We start from the raw sequence: 14,003 nt of genomic DNA, 5'->3' as shown, positions 1-14,003 counted from the left end.
TTGGAAATGGGGACACTATGTTGGAAACGGAGATGCTAAAGGCACAGAGATCAGGCTCAGAGAGAGAAAAGAGCAGAGGAAAGTCACCACTACAGAGGGGCCAACAGAGGGGTCGCTGCATTGCTCTCACCCTCTGGGTACTTGTAGAGACCCGTGATGTCCACGCGGGAGTCACTGCCCACGGCCTTGGTGCTGATGCAGCGCCCAATCTTCTTGGTGTCAGAGTACACGCGCTCCCGCTTCTCGTCCCCATGCCAGAGCCAGGTGATGTAGTCAGCGTTGACTTCAGCAAACACAAAGGGGCCATCATGGGCCAGGTGCACATCACCCTCCCGGATGGCAGTGACGGAGGCAGGGCCACACCGAAACACTCCTGGGAAGGAGAGACAATTGTGAAGGGCCACATTGAGGAGACTTGAGGGTCGGGATCTGCCCCCAGATCTGGGCCCTTACCTTCGCTCTCCTCCTGGGGAGTGGCATCCAGAACCTGCCAGCCATTGTAGGAGGGGCCCAGGTCCTGGCGGGCAAACCAGCTCTCATTCCAGACATGGAAATTCCTGCCATGGAGAGAGGATGGGCAAGGGGCTTCTAGTGAGAACAAAGGCACCAGGATGAAAATTCCAGCCTTGAGCCAGACTCTGGAGGGATTTCTACAAAGAAACTAATAAAATCATGGGAACCCTTCATCCACCAGAACTGAAGAATAGATATGCTAGAACTGTGCATGCACACACACCTGGCATATATGTATGGTGGCCATACATGAGTATGTACATATGGACCAGGAACCTGTTGCTCAAGTAACCTAAAAGACAACAGCAAGTAGGCAGAAGACTCTTGGGGCCATACAATGAGTATGACTTTTGCACACAGCTTACCTGGACTTTATTCCTGGCACTCTATATAGTTCCCTGCGCCCACCAAAAGTGATCTTCGACTACAGAGTCAAGAGTAAGCCCTGAGCACTGCCAGGTGACACCCTACTACTCCAAAAGATGGAAGACTCTTATTCTCATATAGCAGATGAGAATACAAGAACAATTAAGTAAGCAGATAAAATCAATGCAAGTGCCAAACACTGAGAAGAGAGACTTGACATAACACATAACTAACCACTCATGACTCATTCTAAGCAAATGACAAGCATCTGAAATGAGGTATCAAAGAGATAGAATTTGCCATAGGAATAGTGAAGAGACCATGGTCCTAGGTAAAAGGAACAGTATGTGTGACACTGAAGTCAGAGTTTAGTGTGTTCAAGAAGTGATGTATTGTGATATGATGTGGGGTGTGTGTGTGTGTATGTGTGTGTGTGTGTGTGTTTAAGAGTCTCTGGATTGTGGCAAACATGGAGGTAGATAGGGTCCAGATTTGCAGATTTCTTTCAACTTTGGTAAGGAGTTGAGGCTTGCTGAGAAATTTCCTGTGTTAATGATGAGACCAGGAGACAGGAAATGGAATTACACATACAAGGCCACTTGATAAGGTTGCAGCAGAGAAAAGCTCTGATTGCCTGGCCTGAGTATCTTCACAGCTGGTCCAAGAATTTCTGTGGTAGGCAAATATCTGGGAAAATATCTTCATAAACATTTGGGGGAAAGGGAGGTCACTGAAAACCTATGGGGTGACAGACGCCCAACATCTGTGAGAGGAGAGGAAAGCAGTAGAGAAGAGGGAGGATAAGGTTCCTGGAGGTGGGGAGGGTCTTTAGAAGAACCCTGAGAATGGGAGGCCCAGTGCCCTGTGGAGGTGGAATTTACATTCCTCCCCACTTCTCTTTCTCAGTGGCATAATATTCAATAGTAATAACCTAGATGAAACCTTGTTTGTAAAAGCATAGGTTTGGTGATGCATGTGAGATGTAGATACTAATGCTTCTTTTATATGGTGAGGGACTACTCTGGTTCCTACACTGATCTTCTACTCACTTACTGTAATACCTCAAATTAGACTTTCTGTGTAGGAGTTTTGCCTACTGAAAAATGATCGGGGCTTGCTCCCAATATTGCCTGGAGGATAAATGAGTTGGTGTATGTTAAGTACTTAGAATTGTGCTGGCATTGATGAAGAGCTCAGGGAGGAAGGGATTGCTGTGAATGCTTTAAATCCTACCAGAAAATAAGGAAGCCTGCATGAACAGCTGGAATTTGGGATCCCATCAAGGAATTGTTCAGTGAGCTGTTAATGTGTTAAATATGGAACTGCTAAATATGGAGCAAGGACTGGAGTCCAGCAGGTGCATGCTTGCCTTGCAGGAGGCTGACCATGACTTGGTCTTGAACCAAACACTGCCAGGAGTGCTGAGCCAGGAATAACTACTGAGTATCATTCTGTGTGGCCCCAATACAAAACACTTGTGGGACAAGATGGGCATATTACCTTATGTAATTGGGGTGCAGGTAGAGTGTGTTTATAGTTAGACTAGTTAGAGCAGGAGAAAGGTTGGGAGAAACAGTGCTATAGCACATTCCCCATTTTGAATTGTGATGTTCATGAATATAAATATACATATATATACTTTTAAATTTTAGGTGTCTTCCTCCCTACAAATCTTAGCTAACTGAGCCAGCAGGTAATGCAAAGTCTCAAAGATGTAGTGCTGCTAAGCACTGTAGTATCAGTGATTACCCTAAGTTAAATAAACATTTTTGAGCTTTATATAAATCTGTTTTTCTTGAGAAGAAAGTCTATTCTCCACTGTGGGGCATATAGTGGGTGTGGGTGATAATAAAGCAGGAGCATATCATAGAGAACCCAGAACCCAGGTCAGGGCTGAGCCATTCAGAAGAGGATGTGAAAGGAACAAGACTGTGGAACCACTGCTGGACCTTTGAGTCACGTATCCAAGGGCCTATCCCTGTCCTGAAGACTCAGCAGCCTGGATCAACCCCCTGGGGCATGTCTCATTCCTTCCAGGACTGGCCTGCTTTAGAAACCGGGTCTGCTTCTAGAAACCCTCTGATAATAGACTGAGGGCACTGTCCTGGTCCCAGGGACCTTGAGAGTAACCTTGCCCTGTCCTGGACAGCCTGAAAGCCTGGACTCACCACATGCTGTCTTCTGTCAAGTCCTCCAGTGTTCGCCCGAACAAATCCACATACTTGTCCACACTCAGGTTCCTGTCCGTGTCATGGGCTGAGTTAAAGTTGGACACAACCCGAGTTGCAATCCCCAAGCACCTAAGGACTGAAGAGCAGGAAGTGGGAGGGACCGGAAGTTCAGATGGCCCCAGATTCAGGGAGAGGGTTCTGGCCTCCTGGTGCAGGTGTCCACTGGCCTTACTTTTGGTCACAGCCTTTTCCCTGATTCAGTCTACTTTGCTAGCTCAGACACTCTTTAATCAACACTCAGGAATAACACATTCCCCGCACATTTTCTCAGAGGATATACCAATGCCACCCCCACTTGAATAGACATGTTTTGAGGCTGGCAAGAGCTTGGCAGTCAGATAGTAACCACAGAACAGCATGTCCATTTCTCCAAGGGATAGAAGGGGCTTCCCAAATTGAAAATACAAGATCAAAAGTCAATTGGATGAGCTTCCTGGTTTCTTTCTTCACCAGATTTCCCCATCACCAATAAGGTGGGGGAGTGAGCACCTATGTAAATATATGCAAATGAAGCTAGGCTGGGGTTTAAGGATCCCTGACCCTCATACCTGTGCACATGACTCCAGCGAAGACCCAGCACTGGCCGTATTTGACGGGCTTGAACCTGCCCTTGAACCACTTGCGTAGAATGTCCACGCTGCCACGCCAGTGCAGTGGGCTAGTGCCACCTCCATACTTGCCCTGCCACTGGCCCTGTACCACTCCCCGGTCATTGTTACTGTTCACCTGGACAGAGGAGATCAGGGGTCCACCACCAGGCAGGGTTCCCATTGTAGGAATCCTGCCATTATAAAATCATCACCAATTTTCAATTACTTGGTCATTTGGGGCCCATCTCTGGCTTTAAAACTGCCTTAATACTGGAGGTATCTGCTATCTTCAAATAGCATTTCTGGGGATTATTTATTCTTTGTACTTACCTTCCATTGGGGTACTCTGTTGATGAAAATAATTTGTGGTTTTAGGACATTTCCTTTTTGAAAGTTAAAGTCTTATTTTTTTTACTGGAGGCATAATCTTTAAAGGATTATAAATAATGACAGAGATAACATTTGTGATATGCTTGCATGTGCTAGGCACAATTCTTTTATGCACACTATATTAACTTGCTTGAGTTGATGCTGTAGGTTCAAAAATTTCCCCTACTTTTTGGATGATGAGAAAACTGAGATTAGGATGGCTCAAAGGATTGGCTTAAATCACAAAGACATGTAATGTGAATATAGGGACTTTATTGGGAGCCTGTCCTGCTGTAACTATCACGTTCTGCCATTGGAATTCACAACTTTTCATTTTCTGTTCTTCAACATCTCTCTGAGGCCTTAAGGAATTAAGAGAACCACACATGAGGAAATCAGTTTTGTTAACTTTTCGAATCATAGATTCCCACTGATTCCAACATCTGTTTTCTCTAGAGGCATTCCTGGGCCTTTAGCTGGCATGGTAGCCTAGAATAGAGCCAAGATTCTCCAAAAATTGAGTGAGGGTGACCTCTCCCTGCATCTGGGATGGCCCTTGACTATTTTTAACCAATAATCTGGTGGAAGCTATGTTATGTTTCCAGGCCTAGATCGTGTCAAATTGTCAGCACCCATTTCTTCTTTCTGGAAGAAATGTCACCCTTACACTCACAGTTATAGCTGGTGACCTTGATCTAGCCATGCCAAGAGAAAACCCAAGCTAGTCACATAGTAAGGCTGCATGGAGAGAACGAACAATGACTGATCAGTCCTGTCTGGACATTGCTGCTTCAGCAGGAATGGCCTGGAGAGATTAGCAACGACTGATCTCCAGCACCTGGAAGTGCATGCCCAGTCTCATGGCAGTACCCCAGACCACTCAGCCCTTCAGTTGTCCACTTTGAACATATACCGGAGCAGAGACAAGCCCTTGTTACAGTGCCCTGCTCAAGTTCCCAGTCTACAAAATTGTAAGTCTTCTCCAGAGTTGTTTTATACCCTCAATTGTTGGGTGAGATGTTATAGCAGCTTTAAAACAAGTGATATGGGAAAGATCAAAGCTTAGACAAGTCCCATGCCCCTGGAGTGGCTGCTTGGACCCAGAATGCAGAAGGCCAGGGCTCCTCACCATGGCGCTGACAATTCTGGTGATGTAGATGGGGTCATGGCGTCGGGACACATCAGTGGCTGGGTCATCCAGAAAACTGGGGCTTCGGTCGAGGATGGAGAGGCAGATGTCCAGGATGTCCTCTTCAAACTGCCCCAGAGAGGCTGTATTCAGAGATTTCAGACCTTCCCACCACCTTCTCCCTGACAGTAGACTAGTTTGTTTTCTGCAGAACTCTCCCCTGACTCCTAAGTGCTACCCACATGCCCCAATTGGAATATCAGCATCCCCAAGTCTCAGCAGTTCTTCCGTTAAGAGTCGCTGGGAGCTAGTAGTTCAGTCTTCTGAACTACATTCTCCCACCTCTTCTTATCATCTCTGCCTTCCTACTAGTCCCTACCATATTCTCTCACTGGGAAGTTCAAGGCTTTCCAATAACCTTTGAACTGATCAACAATCTTATTAAGCTGGGGGCAAATTCACAAATGTATGTGTTTCCGGTTACTGATACTTTGAAGGCTCTGAGAACCCTGGACTCACTTCTCCACAAGGTAAGTGATGGATGTTGGCAAGTAGCTACTTTTTGGTGAGACCTTAAAACCTCAGGTTTATCATCCCTGTACAGCCCTTGAGCCCCAAATCCTTAATTTTTCACCCCTTGGTCTAATCATCAGGTCCTTAACTCCATCTGCTCACTTCCTTTCAGGTGGGGACCAAGACAACTACTCTAAGCAGAACCTCAGTTCCTCCTGACCTCCACCTCCATATTGCTTTGTCTGCTGCCTTGGTCTGGGCTGATCTCATCCAACTGTAGATACTCAAGTATCCCAGCCTGCAATATTACACCTGCTGCCATGCTGACCTGGGTTTTTTGTTTTTCATACCCTTTGCAGCTCCCCCTTAGTGTGCACCCATCACCTTTGACCCTCTAAGCCAGTGACACTCAGTGTGGTCCCAGTTAGGAAGCGTGGTACACCTGGATCTTCAATAGAAAAATACAACTCCAGATCCACCGACTCCACAGTTTGGCAGTGGCCTCTTAATCTGTGTATTTTCCTAGATCTCTGTGTGTTTAGAGTGCAGGCTTAAGTTTGAGAACCCCTGGTGTCTGCTATTTGACTGTCCATAAACAGAACTGGCTTGTGTTCTGCCTCCAAATTGTACTCCTCACACTTCCTCTTTCCCAAGACCCACAGTGACAGCTGTGGAAATACAGGGAGAAACCTCAGAGTCCACCCTGCCCATCCCTTCAGGACAGATCTCAGAAGACCAGGTGTCCCCATCTGGCTGGTGCCCCTGGAGACCTGCCCGTAGTTCCAGCCTTGGGCCCGGATGTGCCGCTCCACGCCCCGGAAGATGATCCCGCTGTCATTGAGCACGTACTCCCGTCTCTCCTCCTCTGAGGCCAGGAACACATCATCTTCTGCAAAGTATTATCAAGCCCAGGTGGGTTAGGGCTCTGATCTTGCCAGACAGGGAGGGGGCTATGATAGAGGGTCACAGCAGGCTAGTGCTCGAAGACTGACAGGGCAAGAGAGGGTGAAGCAGCAATGGCTGGGCGGGCGTCCAGGCTGCTTCCAGCTCCCTTTATTCCATGGAGTCTATTTTTTCCCCCAGAGGGACTCACCCCCAATCATCTCAACCTAGATCAAGACAGAGATGTATTGCAGGATTCCTGACATCTTTGGGGACCCTATCAGAAGCCAATAGCAACTTCTTAAATAGTCACAATGCTTACACCAGAACCCTGTAGTCATGCCTTGTATTTTTTAAAATAAGCTATAAATTTCCACCTTAATCCCATGAGATGTTCACATTACAGATGAGAACATTGTGGCTCATAGGAAGAAGCAGCTTATGGGACTAGCTAGGAATCAAGTCAAGCTGTCTGAGGGTTGTAATCTGGCTCTTAGCCCCTCTGTGCTTCTCATCTCATCAGGCCACATTTCTGTCCTCTGGATGCCCAAAGCTCCTGTCCTCTACTCATCCTCTTATTGGTGCTTTAGCTAGCAATCAGGTCCCTCCACTCAAGGTCTGAAACGTGGCTCTTTCCATCTTCCCAGTATCCACTTCCTTGTCCCTGTCCCAGCCTCTTGGGTAGGTCCACTTTCAGACCCCCCCCCTGCCTTATTCCTGTTGGCTCCTACCTGGGGACCATGGGTTGAAAAGGAGAACAAACTCGCCCAGCTTCCGGTCACTGTGTTTGCGTCGAGAGGAGGCCCTCGCACTCAGCAGGTAGCGGCCCACCACAGCATGTGGAGGGCTGACCAGGCTGACAGTCACCGTGTTCTCCGTCTGGGCCTCTGTCACCGCTATCCAGGTGTCGCTCAGCTCCATCTCTGCAGTCTGGAACACAACTTTGGTGCGCAGGGCCTCCGAAGCCTGGGGGCCTGGTGGGGAGATGGAGTCAGAGGATCCACTGCGAGAGTAGCAGAGCAGCTACAGGCCTGCGGGCCAAACTTCAGCCACTCTGCACTAACTGCAGGGAGACACTTATGAGGAGGGTTTGGTTCAAGTCTCAAACAATAGGCCTGGGTCAGAGGAGGGTTCCCTTTAGCTATCCCTGCGCCTGCCTACTTCCTGGGCAGGGAGAAAGCAGCAGAGGTCTTTGAAACCAAAGGGTAGGATGGGGAGGAGGAAATGTTCAGCTCCAAAAGCCAAGTGATGCACTCCCATTTTCTTCCAGAACCCTGGGATTCTTTGGATATCAACCCTTCAGCCAGAGCGCTGCCCTCAAAAGCCTGCAGTATTGGGGACCCAGTCTACCGGTAGGGATTGCACTCCTCCAAAAGCTCACACCTTCCTCTCCTCAAAGCTGAGACCCCTTTTGGGTCTCAAGTCCCACCCGCTAAGTCTTTCCCCATGCAGACAGCAGGGGGCCCCAGAGACTGGCTCACCAGTCTCTACTGTGAAGATAAGGGACTCCTCACTGTCCAGTGCTCGGCTGAGCTCCAGGGTTAAGGAGAACATCTGGCTCCGGCGCACCACTAGCTCCGGTCCCGGGTAGTCCAGGGTGTGATGGGCAGCGCCATTCCTAGAGCGGTGCCAGTCCACGTCGATGACTCTGATCACTGAGCAGGACAAGGACAGGGAGATGAGACCTCACTCATTTGCTTTATCTTACCTGTCATTGTTCATTGCCCCTCTCCCTCTCCTGTTTTCCCTCTGCCACTGATTCTGATTATGTCTTGGCATGATGCTCTAGATATCATTGTGAATACTTTGCTTCTATGGCAGTCCCAGGGCCCTGAATCTGAAGGCTTCTAGTTGCAGAGGATGGAAACAGAACTTGCTTTACGCGTGTCTCTGTTTCAAGACACCTTCCTACATATATTGTTCCTTGACATTAAGATCACAGCATCAGCCAAGTAACTCCTGACTGTGTGGAATGTATTCTTATTTGCTCATAAGGCACCTAATAGGTCCTCTTCATGCTCAGAAACACCGGTCATCACAGTGTAGGCGTTGTTTTATATTTATTTTATTTTAATTTTATTTGGGAGGGGGAGTTTCCCAAGCAGTGTTCAATAATTGCCAGGGCCACACTCTGGTGATATTTAACCAATAGGGCAGGATGGTTTAATCAATGTGAGGGACCAGAACTGCAATGCTTCTTGGCCCAGCAATGCTGAGGGCCACTAGATTCACATCTGGTAGTACTGGGAAGGTGGCATGAAGTTTCAGGGATCACACTTGAGTCTGTGAGCATGTGGGGCATGTGCCCTTGACCCCCGAGCTATTTGATTCTTAGGGAATGTTTTAAACAGTGAAATCACCTATGAGGAGAACAAAAACAAGAACAAGGTATTAAGTGCATGCCCAAAGGATGGTCTCTGACTGTTGAAGCTGAAATGGGAGCGCAAGGTTCTGCTGCTTGCTTGACCTCAGCAGGGACTGTGCAGGTGAAGAAAGAGGATTTCAGCCTATGACACATGACCAGGAAAGTGCCAGCAGTATGAATTTGGAACAAAAGAGTGATTTGGGGGCCATAGAGATAGCATGGAGGTAGGGTGTTTGCCTTGCATGCAGAAAGACGGTGGTTTGAATCCCAGCATCCCATATGGTCCCCCAAGTCTGCCAGGAGCGATTTCTGAGCACAGAGCCAGGAGTAACGCCTGAACGCTGCCGTGTGACCCAAAAACCAAAACCAAACAAACAAAAAAGACAAAGTAAGAAAAGAGCAATTTTGGTCAGAAGATGGAATTTAGTTGTGTTTCTGTGAATGGGGGGGCCCTGCTGTGGAGTCTCTCTGAGTTGGGATCAATGTCTGGTGCTGTATATACTGGTGAACAAGATTGCTCTAGTTGGGGCAACTACTTGGGCATCTACTTGGAAATGTACCTCATGTCTTCTTTCTGCAGTGGAGGAATCAGATCTTTTGGTGGTGTGATTGTGAGAAATGTGCTTGTTCTTTAGAATAGGTCATCTCAAATTTTTTCCATTCCAGACAAAGAAAGAAAACTCAGCAAGTGTTGCCAGAAACACTGCAGATTCACAGTGGATTTGGAATGCATTTTTGGGTTATTCCACCTTCAGAAACTTTTTACTGTTGACATCACTTTTGTGACACCCTCTGTCAGTGATGTGACTCCATACTCATAACCCACAGTGTAAAAAGGTACTTTGCATCTTAGGAATTGAGAAATAAAAAGTGAGACCACAACAGCCCATCTTGTTGCTTAGGAAAAAGCACATGGAGACAGAGGAACACAGAGCAGAGGGGGCTGGCTGGTTGGAAGAGTTTGACTTGAGAAAGTGGTTTCAATCTAAGGCTACAGTCACTGGACATCGCCAAGTGGGTGATGCACCTCAATCTAAATAACCTTTTCTCTTCCTATATAAGGTGCATTTGCTTACCTATTTTGTTGGAGCTGCAGACCCAATAAAACCCATATTACAAGGACAATTTCTAGTCAGGAGTGGTTGGTGGTGGGACCATCTAAAGGAATTTTAAAAATATTGGGAGTCCGGAGTGATAGCACAGTGGTAGGGCATTTGCCTTGCACACGGTCTACACAGGATGGACCCTGGTTCGATTCCTGGCACCCCATGTGGTTTCCCAAGCCTGCCAGGAGAGATTTCTGAGTACAGAGCCACGAGTAACACCTGAGCACTGCTGGATGTGGCTCAAAATATATGTACATATATATACATACACACACACACACACACACACACACACACACACACACACACACACACACACACACATATATATATATATATATATACTATTCTTTGTTCATTTGTGTATGGGTTACACCTGGTGATGCTCAGGAACCACTCCTGGTGGTGATTGGGGAAACAGGGGATACTGGAGATGGAACCTATGGTTGGCCTCATGCAAGGCAAATGGCCTACCCTGCTGTATTATTTCTTTGGCCTCGAAGTTTAATATAATTTGATTTAATAGTTTTATTCATAAATAACATATGCTCAAATTAGCCCATGCTCTCTGTTATTGATTTCACTAATACAAATTATATATTATATATACATATATATTTATGTGTATATTTATATATATTATAACTTTTGATATACACTATACAAAAGCAGAATTTTACATAGTAGCTAATCAATTTATTTATTCTTATGAAGAATTTATTTATTTTAAGAATAATTTTATTTTATAAAATTATAAATAATAATCATAAATATACTTTTATATAAATAAAAATTACAAAGAATATTATTTAAGAATAACTTATTCTTATGGAGAATTAAAAAATCCTAAATTATGAAAGAAATTTTAAAAAATAATTCTCATCTAAATAAATTCTAATATTAAGTAAGCATATAATGCTTATAATATAATATATAAAGCATATAATACTTTAGGCATTATATAATTCCTGAGATTTCTTCCTTTTATTTTTTTAACAATTTGATGCATATTTTAACAATATCAACTTGGCCTTCTGAATGAAAGGCAACTCCTTAATTAAATCTGGCTCCTATGTGAGTTGGGATTATGGCATCTAATTGAAAGAAATCAAAGTGTAGAAAGAAAGGGATTAGCAAAATAATAGTAATATGAACTAGTTGTTTCCACAGTGCTAGAAACAAGTATAAATTCTCTACATTTTCAGTCTGGAAAAACTAGGTTTGGGTCATGTCTCTTGGTTAAAGCAGATCTCTTAGAATTATTACCAAGCTAAACTCATGACCCAAGAAGGTTTTATAATCCATTTATTTCATTTTATTTTAAGTATAAATAAAATTTTATTTAAGCCATTCTGTGTGCAATTCTCATCTTCCTCCCCTCTGGGATGTCTAGAGAATGCAGAGCAGGTTTTCAGGCAGGGGTGGATGTGTGTGGGGGAGGTGGGATAGGGTGGGCAGCACATGTAGCCCTGTAGAATAATCAGTTACTGCCTGAGTGGCTGCCAAATCCTAGGGCCCGTCAATCTTTGATCACAGTATTTTATCATGTTTTAGTTTTTTTCTGCCAGTGGTATCAGGCCATGGAACACATTAGGATCTTTCTAGTTGGGGAGGGTCCTTAAGAGCAGGACTGTCAGGATGGCTGCACTGGACTTTAAACTCAGATCTTTGTCCTTACCAGGCAAGTACTTTAGGGAATGATCTTTTTGGATATCTGGGTAGCTAAATAAAAAATGTTTGAATCTTTTTTTTTTTTTTTTGGTTTTTGGGCCACACCCGCTTGACGCTCAGGGGTTACTCCTGGCTATGAGCTCAGAAATCGTCCCTAGCTTGGGGAGACCATATGGGACGCCGGGGGATCGAATCGCGGTCCGTCCTACGCTAGCGCTTGTAAGGCAGACACCTTACCTCTAGCGCCACCTTCCCGGCCCAAAATGTTTGAATCTTGCAGTGATGGACTTTAGTATCGGGCAGCTTGATCAAGTTTCAAGTTCCACGTATCATTGCTAGACATTTATGTAGAGAAAATCTTATTATTATAGGGGCCCCCAGCACAACTCCATTCCATGTGCATATTTTAATTTTTGTGTTTATGGTTTCATAGAAATGTAGTTATTGTCTCACTAACTTATTTTCATTTGGGTATATTTTTATTTTTGCTGTTTTAAATGTTTATGATTTCAGAGAAATGTAGTCATTGTCTAACTATAAGGTTGCTCAACTTACATGCTTTGGGTTATTCCCAAATTTTCTATTTAAATTTTGAACATCCTGCTGCTAAAACACGATGAGTTGAGCTGAGTATGGCAGCTGACTGATTTCATCATGGTTTCTATGAGAGGAATCCACATATTTATTTACATTGAGGCTGGGGTTTTATATCACATCTAGAAGTACTCAGGATTTATTTTCTGATTCTGTGCTCTCGGGGATCAAATGTGGTGCCAGGGATTGAACCAGGGTTGGCTATGTGCAAGGAAGTCACCTTAGATCTTGTACTATTTTTCTGGTCCATATTTAACTATATTTAAATTGGGATTGGCCCATTTATAAGTAAATATCCTTTTGGTTAATTTTTTTCTGGATTTTTGGGCTACACCTGATGATGCTCAGGGGGTACTCCTGGCTATTCACTAGAAATTGCTCCTGGCTTGGGGGACCACATGGGACACCAGGGGATCAAATCGCATCACCTTTGCCAGGCAAAGGCCCTACCACTATGCTATTGCTCTGGCCCCACCTTTCAGTTAATTTTCATACTTAATATATGGTGGCTGGTAAAATGAATTGATTTAATTCAGCACGGTGAGAGGGATTATGAAATATTAGTTATCAAATGAGAGAATTAATGTTTTGGGTATTTATTGATATTTAACTAATCAGCCCTGTACTCAGTAGCTCAAGAAAGCAACCACCATAAATTTTCTGGTTTCTGTGGGCCTGGAATTTGGAGAGGGCTTAGTGGAGCCTTCTTTGAAGTCCCTCACTATTGCTGTCACATTTCAGCCTGCTTGCATGTTCTGGCATCCTCCACTTTCTGGCTGGCTCTCTACATGTCTGGACTCAGCAATTCCTGCTGGAGTATCCTCAAGGCCTGGCACCTGCTTTCTTCTGAGTCAAGGGACCCAGGTGTAACTTCAGGACCATTTCTGTATTAGTTGCAGGCTTGGATGCTGGATGCTCCTGGTGGAGGCAGTTACAAAGGTCAGCCCAGTGTTTGTGTATGTCACACTGTGAGGCAAACATTTGAGCTCTCTGCTGCTACAGCTGTTCTGTAGGTGTGGTATGCCACAGGCAAGAATCCCCCCTGAACACACACACACATAATTTCTCTCTCTCTCTCTCTCTCTCTCTTTCTCTCTCTCTCTCTCCTCTTCTACTTGGTGCTCTGGCAGATGGTCAGTGCTCAGTAATTGCTGCTTGGACTGTTGAATAGGTTTTTTTTTTTTTGTTTGTTTTTGGGTCACACCTGGTTACTCCTGGCTATTCACTCAGAAATCACTCCTGGCTTGGGGGACCATATGGGATGCCGGGGATCTAGCTGTGGTCCATCCTAGGTCAGCCATGTGCAAAGCAAATGCCTACCACGATGCTACCGCTCCGGCCCCTGTTGAATAGGTTTTATTTAATAAGATTTCCTACAGGACAAGCTCTTTTTTATTTTATAGCTATTTTATACATTCTAGCTCATTTGATCTCCATAACTGAATGTGAGGGCTGCTTCTACGCTGTCTGCAGATATGAGAAACTGAGGCTTATGTGGGGGCAGCCTCATCATGGGGCTTGGAATCTAGGTCTTAAGGGGTGCTAGTGTGAGTTCTTTAGTGTAAGGTAGGTATCCCTTCCTCCAATTTTTACCTGAGCTTCCTTCTGAGATGTTAATCCCACCTGGATGGTCAGACCTATCCACACCTGGAATGTGGTTGGCTATTTTGAATA

At 45.1% G+C, this 14,003-nt stretch overlaps 1 protein-coding gene across 1 annotated transcript in view; it reads right to left on the bottom strand.

Moving 5' to 3' along the window:
- TGM6 (transglutaminase 6) overlaps positions 1–14,003 on the bottom strand; it is a 90,943-nt gene that overhangs the window by 15,638 nt on the left and 61,302 nt on the right. Inside the window, exons 2-9 of the mRNA XM_049780009.1 lie at positions 8,075–8,248; positions 7,325–7,567; positions 6,482–6,600; positions 5,199–5,327; positions 3,659–3,836; positions 3,048–3,186; positions 454–557; positions 131–373 (exon numbers count right to left, since the gene is read on the bottom strand). Of these exons, the coding sequence (XP_049635966.1) occupies positions 131–373; positions 454–557; positions 3,048–3,186; positions 3,659–3,836; positions 5,199–5,327; positions 6,482–6,600; positions 7,325–7,567; positions 8,075–8,248 (1,329 nt within the window). The remainder of the gene's footprint in view (positions 1–130; positions 374–453; positions 558–3,047; positions 3,187–3,658; positions 3,837–5,198; positions 5,328–6,481; positions 6,601–7,324; positions 7,568–8,074; positions 8,249–14,003) is intronic.

The sequence above is a fragment of the Suncus etruscus genome, chromosome 9 (genome assembly GCF_024139225.1).
Source record: "Suncus etruscus isolate mSunEtr1 chromosome 9, mSunEtr1.pri.cur, whole genome shotgun sequence".
NCBI classification, from domain to species: Eukaryota; Metazoa; Chordata; class Mammalia; order Eulipotyphla; family Soricidae; genus Suncus; species Suncus etruscus.
Note: the sequence above shows the minus strand (reverse complement) of the source record. Positions and strands in the feature narration are given on the sequence as shown.